The sequence below is a fragment of the Plutella xylostella genome, chromosome 18 (genome assembly GCF_932276165.1).
Source record: "Plutella xylostella chromosome 18, ilPluXylo3.1, whole genome shotgun sequence".
Classification (NCBI taxonomy): Eukaryota; Metazoa; Arthropoda; class Insecta; order Lepidoptera; family Plutellidae; genus Plutella; species Plutella xylostella.
Window position 1 is genome coordinate 4,194,419 of NC_063998.1, and position 15,413 is coordinate 4,209,831.

General features: G+C 39.8%; 2 protein-coding genes across 3 annotated transcripts in view; one reads left to right on the forward strand and one right to left on the reverse strand.

Moving 5' to 3' along the window:
• LOC105397193 (alpha-actinin, sarcomeric) overlaps positions 1 to 13,691 on the forward strand; it is a 32,598-nt gene extending 18,907 nt beyond the window's left edge. The window contains exons 2-20 of one of the 2 annotated variants that reach the window (XM_038113846.2): positions 3,909 to 4,113; positions 4,942 to 5,072; positions 5,396 to 5,630; positions 5,925 to 6,010; positions 6,951 to 7,043; positions 7,127 to 7,230; positions 7,316 to 7,442; positions 7,583 to 7,730; positions 7,976 to 8,126; positions 8,587 to 8,772; positions 9,136 to 9,262; positions 9,346 to 9,441; positions 9,690 to 9,878; positions 10,216 to 10,343; positions 10,893 to 11,071; positions 11,345 to 11,467; positions 11,550 to 11,656; positions 11,926 to 12,084; positions 12,732 to 13,691. In XM_038113846.2, coding sequence (XP_037969774.1) covers positions 3,909 to 4,113; positions 4,942 to 5,072; positions 5,396 to 5,630; positions 5,925 to 6,010; positions 6,951 to 7,043; positions 7,127 to 7,230; positions 7,316 to 7,442; positions 7,583 to 7,730; positions 7,976 to 8,126; positions 8,587 to 8,772; positions 9,136 to 9,262; positions 9,346 to 9,441; positions 9,690 to 9,878; positions 10,216 to 10,343; positions 10,893 to 11,071; positions 11,345 to 11,467; positions 11,550 to 11,656; positions 11,926 to 12,084 — 2,574 coding nt within the window. In that variant the 3' untranslated portion in view covers positions 12,732 to 13,691. Of the gene's footprint in view, positions 1 to 3,908; positions 4,114 to 4,941; positions 5,073 to 5,395; positions 5,631 to 5,924; positions 6,011 to 6,781; positions 6,868 to 6,950; positions 7,044 to 7,126; positions 7,231 to 7,315; positions 7,443 to 7,582; positions 7,731 to 7,975; positions 8,127 to 8,586; positions 8,773 to 9,135; positions 9,263 to 9,345; positions 9,442 to 9,689; positions 9,879 to 10,215; positions 10,344 to 10,892; positions 11,072 to 11,344; positions 11,468 to 11,549; positions 11,657 to 11,925; positions 12,085 to 12,731 lie in introns of both variants that reach the window. The other variant, XM_038113847.2, reaches the window with a different exon arrangement.
• A 212-nt stretch (positions 13,692 to 13,903) lies between these two features.
• LOC105397191 (uncharacterized monothiol glutaredoxin ycf64-like) lies at positions 13,904 to 14,978 on the reverse strand. Its single transcript, XM_011569203.3, has 2 exons — positions 14,589 to 14,978; positions 13,904 to 14,487 (listed from the first exon to the last, which is right to left on the reverse strand). Exons 1-2 carry the CDS (start codon positions 14,845 to 14,847, stop codon positions 14,312 to 14,314), a joined length of 435 nt encoding a protein of 144 aa, XP_011567505.3. The 5' UTR covers positions 14,848 to 14,978; the 3' UTR covers positions 13,904 to 14,311.
• Positions 14,979 to 15,413: the final 435 nt, after the last annotated feature.

Here is a 15,413-nt window from a genome sequence, read left to right on the forward strand (position 1 = left end):
ATTATCAATAAAATACTTGGTAATGACTGCTATTGAAAACATAACACTATAAAGCCTACACCTAAATCAATAAAAATAAATCATTGCTTGTGTTTATTAAACTAATTGTCAACAACAAAGGAGGCTCGATCACGCAACGCATCAAGCTTTATTCAATGAAATCTATTGCAAATTTAATCATTCCTTTTCACGATGGAAACTCAGCCGTATGTGCTAAGAAATAAGTTAAATCGACATTCGACGACAACAAAGAGTTAAGTTCGTTTTATGTTTATCAGCTCTACGGCCTTGCTTCTGACGGTGGAACCAATCGCCTCTGTTGCAGTTTGCAGGCAAAGCATTTACAATACATACTGTGTATAGAAATATGATCTTATTGCAATCTAAATAGAGTCGTAATATCCTCAAAGTTATGTAGCTACGTAGTACACACGGCATCGTCAAATGGTCGGCAGGGCACACTAACGTAGTGTATGTGTGCACACTAACGTTGTCTATGTGTGCATAAACGCAGAAATCGGTTTACACACCAGTAACAAACCACACACACACACACACAACAGCACAAACGAGTTTGCGCGTAGGCAAACGCCCGTATACCAGCTGTGACATAAAAATATCAACCGGTAGTGTTAGTGAAATAGTTATAAAATTGATGTGAAGCAAAATTTCACTACCTGTGTCTATACACTTCGTAGCTCATTGGTAGAATGTTAGACTAATGAAACATAGGTCGTGAGTTCGAGTCCACGGATGGTTATTTTTATTTAACTTAATTCAAATTTTGCGTTAATTTAAACGCTTTTGAGTATAAAATTAATATATTTGAAACTGACAAATGACTACAAGCTGCATAGCTGTAGACTATTTCTCTTCGCCAAAAATATATGATTCGTTCTTCATTTGAGAATTAAAACCATTCTACCCTCATACAATATGAATAAACGAAATTTGTTTTTAGTTTTAGTGACAATTCACCTCTGCGTCTGCAAAGTGATTCACTTTGTGATTTGTCAATTTAATTAATTACTCTTCGCAGTCAGTATGGAAAGTCACTTAACCATGTTCAAAAAGGCGGAGATAATCGTATTTATATGAACAAAACATTACAATTAGTGAAATCGCAAGACGTTTAACGGTAAGTAACATAGAATTGTAAATATTTTATTTGACTGTTAGAATATTTGTATTTGTATAAGCTAAGTATTTGTTTTTTTTTGTTTGCAGAGGAGAACTGTTCAATTATGGGTTCACATCGGTGAACTGCGTATCGACGCAGATTCGGGACATGTAGACAGTAGTCGTCTATACGGATGCATCACCACGCCATCGAGATATCGTAGCTGCACATAGCGCTGATCCGTTCTGCAGCACCCGTTCTACGGCCACAACACATAATCTATCCCTACAAACCGTACGGGTTCACTTGCGTGCTGCTGGGTTGCGGTGTCGGAAGCCGACGAAGAAAATTGCTCTAACCGATCAGATCCGACGATGTCGAAACAGAGTGTGTTTTGCGACTGACTATTTTAAACTTTGATTGGTGCAACAATGTGGTGATATTTAGTGATGAAAAGTCCTTTAAGTCAGACAAGGATGGACGTAAGACATTATGGCGAAAAAGTGGTGAAAATTATAATTATTGGGGTTAGCTCAGTAATTTTTATTTTTCCATTTGTATAAGATTTTACTTATTTTGTTAAAGACATATTATTATTTACAATTATGGGTAAGCCAATGTGTTAATGATGTTATTGTTACTGAGGTTGGAATAAGTTATCTTATTTCTAGCTAATTAACATGTTGATTCATATTACTAATGACTTGCCTATTTACTTTAGTAAAACAGCCAGTCCATCCTTTTCTGATGTTTATTATGATTTAAAACTGCTTTTTGAAAAATTTCCTTATTAATATAAACTACAACTATGTTTTAAAACGAAAAACAACAAAAACGTAACATCCTTAATGTTTATGTTACCGCAAGAATAAATTTGGTAATTTTAACAATTAATAACTTGTTTCATTTACTTTCTGTGTTGCTTTTATTCGTTTATACTACAATACTATTATTAACCATCTTAAAAAATAAATTAAATCTATAAAAAAAAACAAAAAAGGAATATTGTAAGTTCAGTGGGATTTGAACCACCATACCTATTATTGTATTCTTGTATCATACCAACTGAGCCATTCAATCTATTACAATGCCTTGCAAAATTTTGCTTCATATCATAAAAACAATGAATCATTGTCACTGGCACAACTACATGCTTACAATATCCGTGTGTGGGTTGCCTAGAACTAAATAATTACGTCGACGTCGCCGACACACACATACACTACCTACGTTAGTGTGCCCTGCCAACCATTTAACGTTGCCGTGTGTGGTACCTATGCAGACAATAGTGAAGAATTTCACAATCGGACCAGTTCTATTGTCAATCGAGAACATAATTGACATCTAATACCTACATCATTATCGAGTAATTTCTTACATAATCACCAGCAAATGTGTATTTGATGACTTCACGAGACTGACCAAAGCAAGGCTATGTAGGAATCTAACGAAGTATAATAATACACATAGCATTAACTCCTGAGCAACGCTACAGGGAACTGAATATCTATTTTCCTTTTAATTAATGACAATCGCTTGTACAACCAAACTATTTTCTAAATAATGTCTCTGAAGATAATAGATTACGTTAGAACGAAAAATAATCTGTCGAATTTGAAAACTGAAAGGTACAAAGAAAGTAAGTCATTTAGGTATTATCTAAAGACCTTTAATTAGCTTCCAAGCATGATTAAGTATTAAAGCCGTGTGGCATTTTTTTAAAATTTTCGAATAATAATAATATTACCCAGTCTGGAATATATTTTACTATGTGAGTGCTCTGTATGTAACTTTGATATCTCCATGTGTTCCAATTCCAAATTTAAGGAGTATTTTAACTACAATTTGGTCGTCATTTATTCTGTCCTTCAAAACCATCGGGGCTTTATTAATGTCTCTCGCAAATTCAGCAGGGGTCGTCCCCTCAGCTGTCCCCCCCCCCCCGCGCGCCCCGCACACCCCCGCGCTCCCCTCGCCTCCACCTGTGTGCAATGTGCAGTTATCGATTTTACTACTCTACTCACTGTTTACTGAATACCGTCTGTGTATTTACATCTCGGAGGGACGATGTGTGTGCATTTTTCTACACGTTAGATTGTTTTTCTATATTAGGTAATCTATTGATAGATTTAATAATCATCCATAACTATGACATAAAGCTACAAATAGAACTTTACTAAGTCCTAGGCGACCTGAATAGGATTTCATTCTCTATTTATAAATGTGTTTTATAAAGCTAACATCCAAGAAAAATGACGTAAGTTTTAGGTTGTTTGATCTTCGATTAAATTCCGATGTAAAACTGCAGATTAATGATTCATCTCGTACCTTTTATGCATGAGGTTTCATTCTGTTAAAAACTGCACAGCTTAGGTACTTTAATAACATCTTAGGCATTCGTAATCATGTGTTTTTTTTAACCGCTCTTAATTTACCGTATAGACCGTATAGTTATTATCTTCTATTCAACAACACATACAGAGTATAAGACACATCTAAGGGGTCAAACTTCGCACTCATTGACCACAAAATCCACCACCAAAACCCTACACCCCCTTCTCTCTTTCCAGATCTTCACATCATAGACCAACGCTTAGACAATCCTATTTAATATAATGCGTTACAAGCAAACACCGACCACAAAATCGACCACCAAAACCTTAAACCCCCTCTCTCTTTCCAGTCCTTCACATCATGGTGCAATATTCAGCGAAATACTATTCAATATAATGCGCTACTTCAATATAAGTCGACCACGAAACCTCTAAACCCCCTTCTCTCTTTCCAGACCTTCACAGCATGGTGCAACAGCCACCTGCGCAAGGCCGGCACCGGCATCGAGAACATCGACGACGACTTCCGCAACGGTCTCAAGCTGATGCTGCTGCTCGAGGTCATCTCCGGGGAGACGCTGCCCAAGCCCGACCGCGGCAAGATGCGCTTCCACAAGATCGCCAACGTCAACAAGGCTCTCGACTTCATCGCCTCTAAAGGTAACGCTTTCTGGGTCTTTAGAAGTCATGATAAAATGAATCATTAAACTGTTGGCAAAACCTGCCGACAGATTGCCACAAAATAAAGTTGAAGTTGAAGTTGAACGGCTATATGTCTAAGGTCAACGATACAGCGAAATGGAGAGGGGTCCGAACCTTCGTTTGCCAGTTCGTGGTCCAGAAGTAATCTAATGCAACGGCTATTGGTTCTTCGGCAGTTTTTTGTCCGAATTCTGTGAATCTAGACACCTTTCCTTACTAAAATATGTATGGCGAAAATGTTCAGTTACAAATATTTGCTTCGTGATTTATTTTCGAACATAAGAAGGTATCTACATTATGTTAGTATTATGTGGTGCCTGATTGAACTCGCGTATAGTCACAAAGCACACGGAACACGACGCGAGGTACAAATATGGCGCATATCTAGCTGCTTATTTGGACTCAAGATAGTCTTCGCCTTTGTATGTGTATCCAGATAATTGGTTCTGCGGTCACTTAGTTTAATGAGAAAATCCTGCAGCGGCTTTACCCGTAATCTCCTTAGAAGTGTTAAGTTGTATGTGTTCTCAGCAAAAACCGATGCAGTAATAGCAGATGACTAACGGGTTCCCTGTAATAAACTACGAGTAGATGCGACATACTGACAACAACATGCGCAGCATATTTTATGCGACTTCGTTAAAACGCACTAAAATTTTACAGAAATTTTAAAATGTTTAGTACAATTTTAGTGTATTCCCAAGGTTTTACCTTCAGACAGATATAAACAAAAGTTACGTAATAGACAGTAATAGTGGTTAACGAAACTGTTGATGTTAATTTCAGGCGTGAAGCTGGTGTCCATTGGTGCCGAAGAAATCGTCGACGGTAACCTGAAGATGACCCTCGGTATGATCTGGACCATCATCCTGAGGTTCGCCATCCAGGACATCTCGGTTGAGGAAATGACCGCTAAGGTATACACATACTTCCTTGTGTTCTTAATCAAATACAATCTAAGATACCTATTCATTTAATTTTTATCTCTGTGCGCTGTTAATTCCTGTACCTGCCTTAATAGATCTAGATAGTTTATTTGTAATGAAATGAAATGAAATAGTTTGTTTGTAACTACACCAAAAAGAATATGTAATACAATTTACAAGTCGAAACTTAATTAGGCTACAAAAGGCGGTTTTATCAATATCTCTGCCAGATAATCTTTGGACTGAAGGAATAAAAAAATTGATTGGGTGCAATAGAATGGAATCCTTATGCATATCCCCTTTCCAATTCGCAGGAAGGTCTCCTCCTCTGGTGCCAGCGCAAGACCGCGCCCTACAAGAACGTGAACGTGCAGAACTTCCACCTGTCGTTCAAGGACGGACTCGCGTTCTGCGCGCTGATCCACCGCCACCGGCCCGACCTCATCGACTACAGCAAGCTCTCCAAGGACAACCCTCTGGAGAACCTCAACACCGCCTTCGATGTCGCCGAGAAGTACCTCGACATCCCCCGCATGTTGGACCCCGACGGTAAGCAAACACCAATATTTACTCGAGAATTTCTTTCTACGGTCAGCAAAAAGGCTACTGATGATGTGGTCAATTAGGAGCCACCGAGACTTGCGGTCGCAAACACGTGTAACTGGAATCTACTTAATGCTCTCCCATCAGCGGACTACATTATCGAGAGTGCACACCTAAAAGGAAATAAGTGCCGTAGGTGATCAGATGCCACCGCACAAATAAGGCCCCTCGATGGGCAAATTGAAATTTGAACGTGGTGCACTAAGAAATGTTTTTAATGTAACTTGGGTACAATTACAGACCTTATAAACACGCCAAAGCCGGACGAGCGCGCCATAATGACCTATGTGTCGTGTTACTACCACGCATTCCAAGGCGCGCAGCAGGTACCTATTGGACGAACAAAAACAAACACTAAGCTACGGCAAAACCCAGAGTTTCAGACCTGCCTTGCCCCTAACTACCGCCTTGATTTGTCACTTATAGCATGGTTTTAAATGTAACTGCGTTCATTATCAGTACTGGTGGATTCCAATGAATCTTGTCACTCCAGTGCGGTACTGTATGAAAGCGGTGCTTCGTTCATTATGTTTTTTAGCCCGCATCCCGTAATTTGTGGGTGATGCGAATTATGCAATGTGTTTAAATCTATTTGTGAATTCTAACAAACTATATTGTTGTTGTTGTAATACGAAAGGGGCTCAGTCTTTATGAACAGATTTTTTAGACATTAAAAAGATATTTCTTAACACTAAAGGATTGTAAGGACAAGAAGTATGAACAGTATTTTATTCTGATTAATTTCTAAAAGTATAGTGGTTAGGTACAGCTATTCGAAATGGTTGGACCGTGACTCCCCTTTCAAATTACTTCAATACTTTTTTGGAAACACCTGCGTTTTATGAAATTTTAAACGTTTATTATACCTATTTTAATCATAAATCCTCATTATCGTAGCTTTACATGTTGTATTCCAATTTGATTTATTAATTTGTTTTTACAAGTAATAAAAGTACAAAATCAAATAACAAGATTTTTTATACCTCTAACAACTTTACTTGTAAAAGCATACGAATCAGATAAAATTGCCAACTGTACGTCTAATTTAAAACCATTGCATGAAAACTAACAAAATGTCGTGCGTGTGCGCTTGTCAGATCTCCAGAACACGGCGCTTCCGGACGAGCGAGCGGTCATGACCTACGTCTCCTCGTACTACCATTGCTTCTCCGGAGCCCAGAAGGTTTGTGCTGATTGGCTGATTTATGTGCTACTAACGACATCTCGTTCGACGACCAATGGCTAACTGGCTTTGAATGATTCCAGGCTGAGACGGCCGCGAACCGTATCTGCAAAGTTCTCAAAGTCAACCAGGAGAACGAACGACTCATGGAGGAATACGAACGTCTTGCCAGCGATGTAAGTAATACCAGAAGTATTTGTCAATCCTAAAAATGTTTTCAGGGTTTCAGGTGATATAATTAATTGTTAATGTTTTTCAGCTTTTGGAATGGATCCGGCGCACAATGCCGTGGCTGAACAGCCGTCAGACCGACAACTCGCTTGCCGGATGCCAGAAGAAGCTGGAAGATTACCGTACTTACAGGTAAAACACTATTCCCTAGAACATTATTACATCATCTAAATACACCAACTGGTCACTAATACTAATAACTCTATTTCAATTATAGGCGTAAACACAAGCCACCACGTGTTGAGCAGAAAGCCAAGTTGGAGACCAACTTCAACACCCTGCAAACCAAGTTGCGCCTGAGCAACCGCCCCGCTTACATGCCAACTGAGGGCAAGATGGTTTCTGTAAGTACACACCTTTGTAAGCATCAGCTTCAGCCTATATCAACTTACTGCACAGTATATGCTTGTAAGCATAATACATATCAGTTAATCAACATAAACAAAACACAAATAGGTAACTTATTAACTTATACGTTTTATAGGACATCGCCGGATCATGGAAGGGTCTGGAAATCGCCGAAAAGGCATTCGAGGAATGGCTACTCAGCGAGATGATGCGCCTTGAGCGTCTCGAGTACTTGGCCCAGAAGTTCAAGCACAAAGCCGACATCCACGAGGACTGGACCAGAGGTGAGATAAACTATCTACCTCCTTACTATTATTAGCTGTAAGCCAATCAAAAGATCTTCATCCTTAAAAATTAGGACATTAAAAACTAGCAGACATTTTAAATTGAAGACTTTTTCTCCCACGGCTTTCAAAATTTGCCGTTGGCAGTCCGGAAACATCTAGAATCTTAAGATCCGAAATGAAACGAATGATCTGCAAGAACCGTATGAATCAGATTTAGAGTCAAAAACTGACGATATTTCCAGGCAAGGAGGAGATGCTGCAATCGCAGGACTTCCGCCAGTGCAAGCTGAACGACATCAAGGCGCTGAAGAAGAAGCACGAGGCGTTCGAGTCGGACCTGGCCGCACACCAGGACCGCGTCGAGCAGATCGCCGCCATTGCTCAGGAACTCAAGTAAGACTTTTTTAAGGACTATAGTGACTATAGTTAGGTAATACTAAATTTAAGACACCGCCAAATGTAGATAGATAGATAGAATATTCTTTATTTGTACACAAGAACAGTTTATACAAAGCTTAAATGTAGGTATTTTTGGAATATGGAAATTTGTTCAGAAGGAACAACTGAACATCGTCTTTTGATTTACAATACCTACCTATTATCTATACCTTTTTTTCAATACTCAGTCCCCTGACAAAACCTCTGTACTCTTCTTCTTCTTCTTCTCTGTACTGCATTTTGCAATTCACAATTGCTCGTCATAATATTAATTTTACTTCATAAATTTAATGGAACAAACGCTTTCCATATTATGACCTCTTTTAATACTATATTGAACCTACTTATGGCATCAAAAACTCAAAAACTTCCCAAATTAAAAAGCTCCCATTCAACCACCCTATTCACCTTCCAGCACCCTGGAATACCACGAGGTGGCGAGCGTGAACGCGCGCTGCCAGCGCATCTGCTCCCAATGGGACCGCCTGGGAGCGCTCACTCAGCGCCGGCGCCAGGCGTTGGACGACGCCGAGCGAGTGCTCGAGCAGATCGACCTGCTGCATCTGGAGTTCGCCAAGCGCGCTGCGCCTTTCAACAACTGGTGAGTGTTTTGGAGGAGTGGATAGAGGAGGCATATAGCTGGGATATGTAAAAAAAAAGCCAAGGAGAAATGGCTTCCTTTTTTTAATTCCGAGTGAGTGTTTTGGAGAACTGGATAGAGGAGGCATATAGCTGGAATAGTCAAGGAGAAAGGAAACAAGAGAAATATTATTCTGGAGACGTGAATGTGGCTTTCAATGCTTGGTTAACAAGCCACCCAAATAGTTGAGATAACTATGGGCAATACCGCCGCAATGTCATTGCCATTCCCATTAAATTACTTCAAGATTAAAGTAATTATGACAATCGAAATATTTAATATTCCCACACTTCAAGAGTTAAATAACGTATTTTATTATCTCAGGTTGGATGGAACCCGCGAGGACTTGGTGGACATGTTCATCGTCCACACCATCGAAGAGATCTCCGGGCTCATGGACGCCCACGCTCGCTTCAAGGCCACCCTCGGAGAAGCTGACAAGGAATACCAGGTAAAACCCTAAGCCGACGATGTTTTAAGATTACGATAGATACTTTTGGAATCATGGACTAAACATTCCATCTTACATTTCAGGCGATCGTCAACTTGGTACACCAGGTAGAATCCATCGTCAAGCAGCACCAGATCCCTGGTGGTTTGGAGAACCCCTACACCACCCTCACTGCTCACGTAAGTTCACACTACCCTGTCCAACCAACCCTTATATCCCCAAAGAATTCGGCAATCTGCGTCTGAACCTAGAATTTCATTTTCTTCTTTAGTGCCTCTCCATTGCTGGAGGTTGGTGGTCTGCTCTGCATACTCCTCTCTATTCTTCGCCAAGCTCATCAACGAACCCAATATACCCAAAGAATTAACCAATCAACGTCTAGCCCTAGATTGAGTTAGCCAATCAAAAATGTTATTTATATCTTCAGGAGCTGAACCGCAAATGGTCGGACGTGAGACAGCTGGTGCCGCAGCGCGACGGCACGCTGGCCGCCGAGCTCCGCAAACAGCAGAACAACGAGAACTTGCGGAGACAGTTCGCCGAGAAGGCCAACGCCGTTGGGCCCTGGATCGAGAGGCAGATGGACGCCGTCACCGCTATTGGCATGGGACTGCAGGTACGTCTACACTTACAATTACGAAACTGATACGGTAGGACAACATATTAAATTATTTAAATCACAAACACAATCAAGCTTTTCCAAAACGTACATACCTTATAATCTATCCGAAATACATTTATAGTCATATTCATACAAGCAAGCAACTATTTTGACTGATCTGGCATATCTAGGGATCATAAGATTCATAAGATGTAGGCTTATAACGCTTGCTATCGCGAATGCTTCGAGCTTCCCGATTTATCTCGAAAAAATTCCAATATTTTTCTGGTGTAGCTCAACCAGCAAGCTTCGAATATCTCAACCGCCACTAACCATACCATCCTCTGGCCAGGGTTCCTTGGAGGACCAGCTGCAGCGGCTGAAGGAGTACGAGGCGGGCGTGTACGCGTACAAGCCGCACATCGAGGAGCTCGAGCGCATCCACCAGGCCGTGCAGGAGGGCATGATCTTCGAGAACAGGTGAATATCATTTATGAAATAATGGAGCTGATACATCGAGTTTCGCTTCGACTTAAAGAGTTTTCCCGTGGAAATTCCGATATGAAATGGAGCCTATGCCTTAATCCAGGCTCCAGCATAATAAGTTTCATGAAAATCCGTTCTGTAGTTTAAACTAAATTTCTCTTTTTTAATTTGCATTCGTATTTATGAGAATTTGTGTGGGAAATGCGGTTGTTAATAACTTATAAGTATGGTGTAAAAATTAGACCTTAAAATTAAATGGTATAAAAATAAGACTAGTAGTAATATATTTATTATAAGTCAATGCAATAAGTATATTTATAAGTCAATGCAATAAGTATATTTATAAGTCAATGCAATAAGAGGGCAAAATAGGGCAAAAGTAAAAAGGAAAATGACATTGAACTGACCACGAACTGACGAACAAAGACGATTGATGATTGCCCGCTTATGTTATAAATAAAACCAAAACAACATCAATAATATGAAAACTCTTTTCCAACGTATCTACAACCGATCGATACTCACTAAACTCCCGTCCCCAAGGTACTCACAATACACAATGGAGACGCTCCGCGTCGGCTGGGAGCAGCTGCTGACGTCCATCAACCGCACCATCAACGAGGTGGAGAACCAGATCCTGACCAGAGACTCGAAGGGCATCACGCAGGAACAGCTGACCGAGTTCCGCTCGTCGTTCAACCACTTCGACAAGAACCGCACCGGTATGTTTATTTGTTACTGTTTTTTAATTAGGTCAATGTTATCAGAGATCCAAAAACTGATAAAGTAGAAGCCCTACATAGTGAGCTAATAGTGAGCAACAAAACTATGATAATGGGAATGGAAACTGAGAAAACTTCGATGGCAAAATTTGATTTTACTATATTAGATAGACAAACTATCCATTTTACTTTTACGTGCCCATCAATATGTTAGTGCGTTCAACCGACATCGACATTAATTCCACCTACCAATAACGATAATTTAATTTCCAGGCCGTCTGGCTCCCGAGGAACTCAAATCGTGCTTAGTCTCAGTCGGCTACAGCATCGGCAAGGACAGGCAAGGAGAGCTCGACTTCCAGCGCATCCTAGCCGTCGTCGACCCCAACAACACTGGTAAATACAACTTTACTACCAACACAAACTTCATAACTTCGAATGAGATGGATTGGTAGTAAATGAAATGTTTGTTTACCAGGCTACGTGTCATTCGACTCATTCTTGGACTTCATGACGAGGGAATCCACCGACACAGACACCGCTGAACAGGTCATCGACAGCTTCAGGATCTTAGCTGGAGACAAGGTGAGCCTTTCATGAATCTTAATTCATAAATAGTAATAACGAAATATTCACATTTCACTTTAATAAATTGGTATAATTGGCCTCTAATTGGTATTCTTCTATTTTACAATCAGCCAAAGGATCAGGTAAGAAACCTCAAAAATATCTCGACTATCACTGGTCCAAACCTAAAAGAAGTTTTAAAACACTCGAACTCAGCACCTTCGATCTAACTCGCGCCTACCACCAAATGCCCATTGAGCTCAAACCACCCATTTCTCCCTCCGCAGCCCTACATCACGGCGGAGGAGCTCCGTCGCGAGCTGCCCCCGGACCAGGCGGAGTACTGCGTGGTGCGCATGCCGCCGTACCGCGGGCCTGGGGCGCCGCCCGGCGCGCTCGACTACATGGCCTTCTCTACCGCGCTGTATGGGGAGACCGACCTTTAGGTGAGTTTTTTGATGATGTGTTGTTTGATGGAATGGTTTCTGGAAAGTTCGCTGTCACATTGTTTTGTACGAGATGTTAGTCACTGCAAATACATAGGTGCAAATGATCTAGTAGGATACCTACACGAAGCTAGATTTTCATGCTAAGATATCAAGGTTAGCAATTGCCTTGTGTAGACATAACTAGCGTCATTTCTAATATCTAGAAATACTACATTGCTAGCTTACTAACTTAGCTTGAAAAACCTATCCTGGGCATAAGATCTAATTTAAAAAGAAAATTTCTGTGAGCATTATACTCATATTACCTAACGATTGATGAATTCCGCGCACATACCTATGAATTACGTATACTCATAAATTCCTTTCAGCTGACGAGCTCACGTACGCACATATCCATTACATTTTGGCAGCCAATCCACTTATTGTCTGTTCAAATGATGTTCATATAAATCACTAATATTATCCCCCTAATCTCAATGTGTCTAGGGCAAAGCTCAGAAACAGATTTGCAACACATTGGCGTTGGTCCAGAAGATTCTGTCTTGGACGGAGACCCAAAAATTCTGATCTATTTTTACACCTTATTTACCGTATGTCTTACAAAAATATGTAAGCAAACTGAGCTATTTGCGTGTTTTTTTCAGACGCTGCTCTTGAGGAGTGCAAGTCATATCATCGGACACCACCAGACCATCGCCAGCAAGGCTGATACCGGAAGCGCCTTGTCGGGCTTAAGAAAGTCCACGCAAGCACACCACGCCACGCACTAACCAACAAGATCCGAACTAGTGTGGTGTCGACGACGTAACAACAAAAATTATCTCCATTACATTGACTCTTGATTAATATAAATCGCCCTAAATGACCGTCAGTGTGAAGCAGACAATTTTTGTTTATTCTAATGCAGTTAAAACATAATTATATACGTGCAATTATCAAACCAAAAAAAGCCATTAACTTTTCATACCGTAAAACTTCTCTCTAATACTACTGTAACCATTTTGGCTCAAATCGGAGAATCATTTAAGTTTAGACCACACTATTTATACATTTAGTATTAGGTATTTTTAACTTTTATAATGAAATTCTCAGGGAAGTCACAAAAAAAGTATTTGTAAGATGAAATGGTGCTAATGTTAGGCTCGACTAATGTGTGACACCAAATAAGACTCATTCACATTGTGAGGATGTTTTTTGTTATATTTTTTTATTTATAAGTAAACACTTATTTATACAAGTTCATTTTTTATTACTGCCATTAGTAACTATGGTACTGGATGTAGTTCTATTAAACAGCAAAATTAGTAATCAAAGTTGCAGGGAAGTGCCACACAAATTATTTATTTCATAGAATGCCATAGCTTGCCTGCATTGATTTATTTACTATTTGAATATCATTAGAATTTACGATTATCGTTTGTGAGAGTATTTAGGATTGAGTACTCTAAAAATAAATGATCTGCCATATTTTGTCTTTTAATAATGACTGCATGTATCCAAACAATGGTAAGAGAAGATAGTGGTACGTAGGCTAAGGATGAATTATGTGCCCAAAATATACTAACTCGAATGTACAGCTAAGTTAATAAAGAGCTCTAAAACTATTTATGTGTTTCATTATCTATTATCTTGAACAATCCATACAATAAATGTGAAAGAATTGAATTTTTGTCCATTACTTAATCTGGTTTGGGTATGCTATTTTTTGGAAAAATGTATATGGTGTGTTATTTATTTTTATCATTAATCTTCGCTCATTGGTATCAAAGTGATAATCAGATTTGTGATGATGTGGTAGACTAAAAACAATGTCTGATATGAATCACTAACATTTTATTTATTAAAATCATATAAGTAACTACATATTATTACATAACAAAAACAGATACTCTAAATATACAGTACAATAGTGCTTATAGTTGAGCTTGTCCTTTCTATGAAGAAAAAGCAAAAAACATGGGGCCATCACTTAATTGATCTAAGATTATAAATCAACAGATTTTCGGCATTACCTAATTAATTTTAAATTACATTTGCTAGGTTCAAGGAGGTCAAATATTATAAGCCAACATGAACTAATAAAGATAAGATATTCAAAACATCATTAACCAACAATTTGGTTAGCACTCCTTGTTATCAAACTTTACATAATCATGATTATGCCCCAAACATCTTGCCTATGCCTAAATTAAATACACCTAGGTAAAGGAAGACTACTCATACTTTACTGTTGTTTGTTCTCTTCGGCGGTGAGGAGCGCGCTTTTGATGCCGACCTTCTTGAGTTCCTCCACCAGCTCCCCGGACTGGTGCATCTGCAGCATGATGTCGCAGCCTCCGACGAACTCACCGTTTATGAACACCTGCGGTATTGTCGGCCAATTCGAGTAGTCCTTGATTCCTGAATGTAAAACAGTCAGTTGGGTGAATAAATTTGAATAGTTAATAATTGTAATAATTATAGAATCATTTGAATAAACAGTACAGTAGTAGCGTGTGTACCTTGCCGAATGGCCTCGTCAGAGAGGACGTCGTGGCTCTCGTAAGGAACTGCGTGCATCCTCATGATCTGCACGACCGCGTTACTGAACCCACATCGCGGCGCGTCCGGGACACCTTTCATGAACACTACGACTTTGTTGTTCTTTACTAATTTATCAATCTTCTCGTTCACATTAGCTTCTGCAGCGAAGGTACGAGCGGATAGCCTCAAAGTGTTGTTGTAGACTGAGAAAAGATTCCTCCGAAGTAGGGTGTTCATTGTGAATGCTTTAATACGATACTTCTATCTATTTAAAGTTTAATTATATCTCCGGGGATGATAATTGTGTAGTTTTATCGAATTTTTGTAACTTTTTACGGAAAATCACAAAATAAACAAAATGTCAAACTGACAAATCATATGATGGAAATGTCAGTGCTGTAATTTATTCACAGATCAGGTTTTAATGACTTATTCTGAGATTTGTCAATGGTAAAATTGGGTAAAATCATCCATGGGTAAAATTTAGATCATCATCATCGGTCCGTGATTACGTGTCAAACATTTATGCCAGTCTTTTATGGCGAATCCACACATGCCCGGCGACACGGCCGGTGGCATGGCCGGCGCCCGTGCCGCCAGCATTTGCCGCATCTCAGCCGTGGCACGCGCGGCTTTTGGTTTCGGGTAAAGCCGGCGGCCTGCATTCAGTGGCAAGGCGCTAGGCGGTCTGAAACCTGGCGGCATGTGTGGATGCGCCATTATAGTAGGATTTGAGTAGGATTAGTAGTTATAAAAAAAAAGCAATATTTATCTGTATCGTTCTCATTATTCTGAGCCAAGTC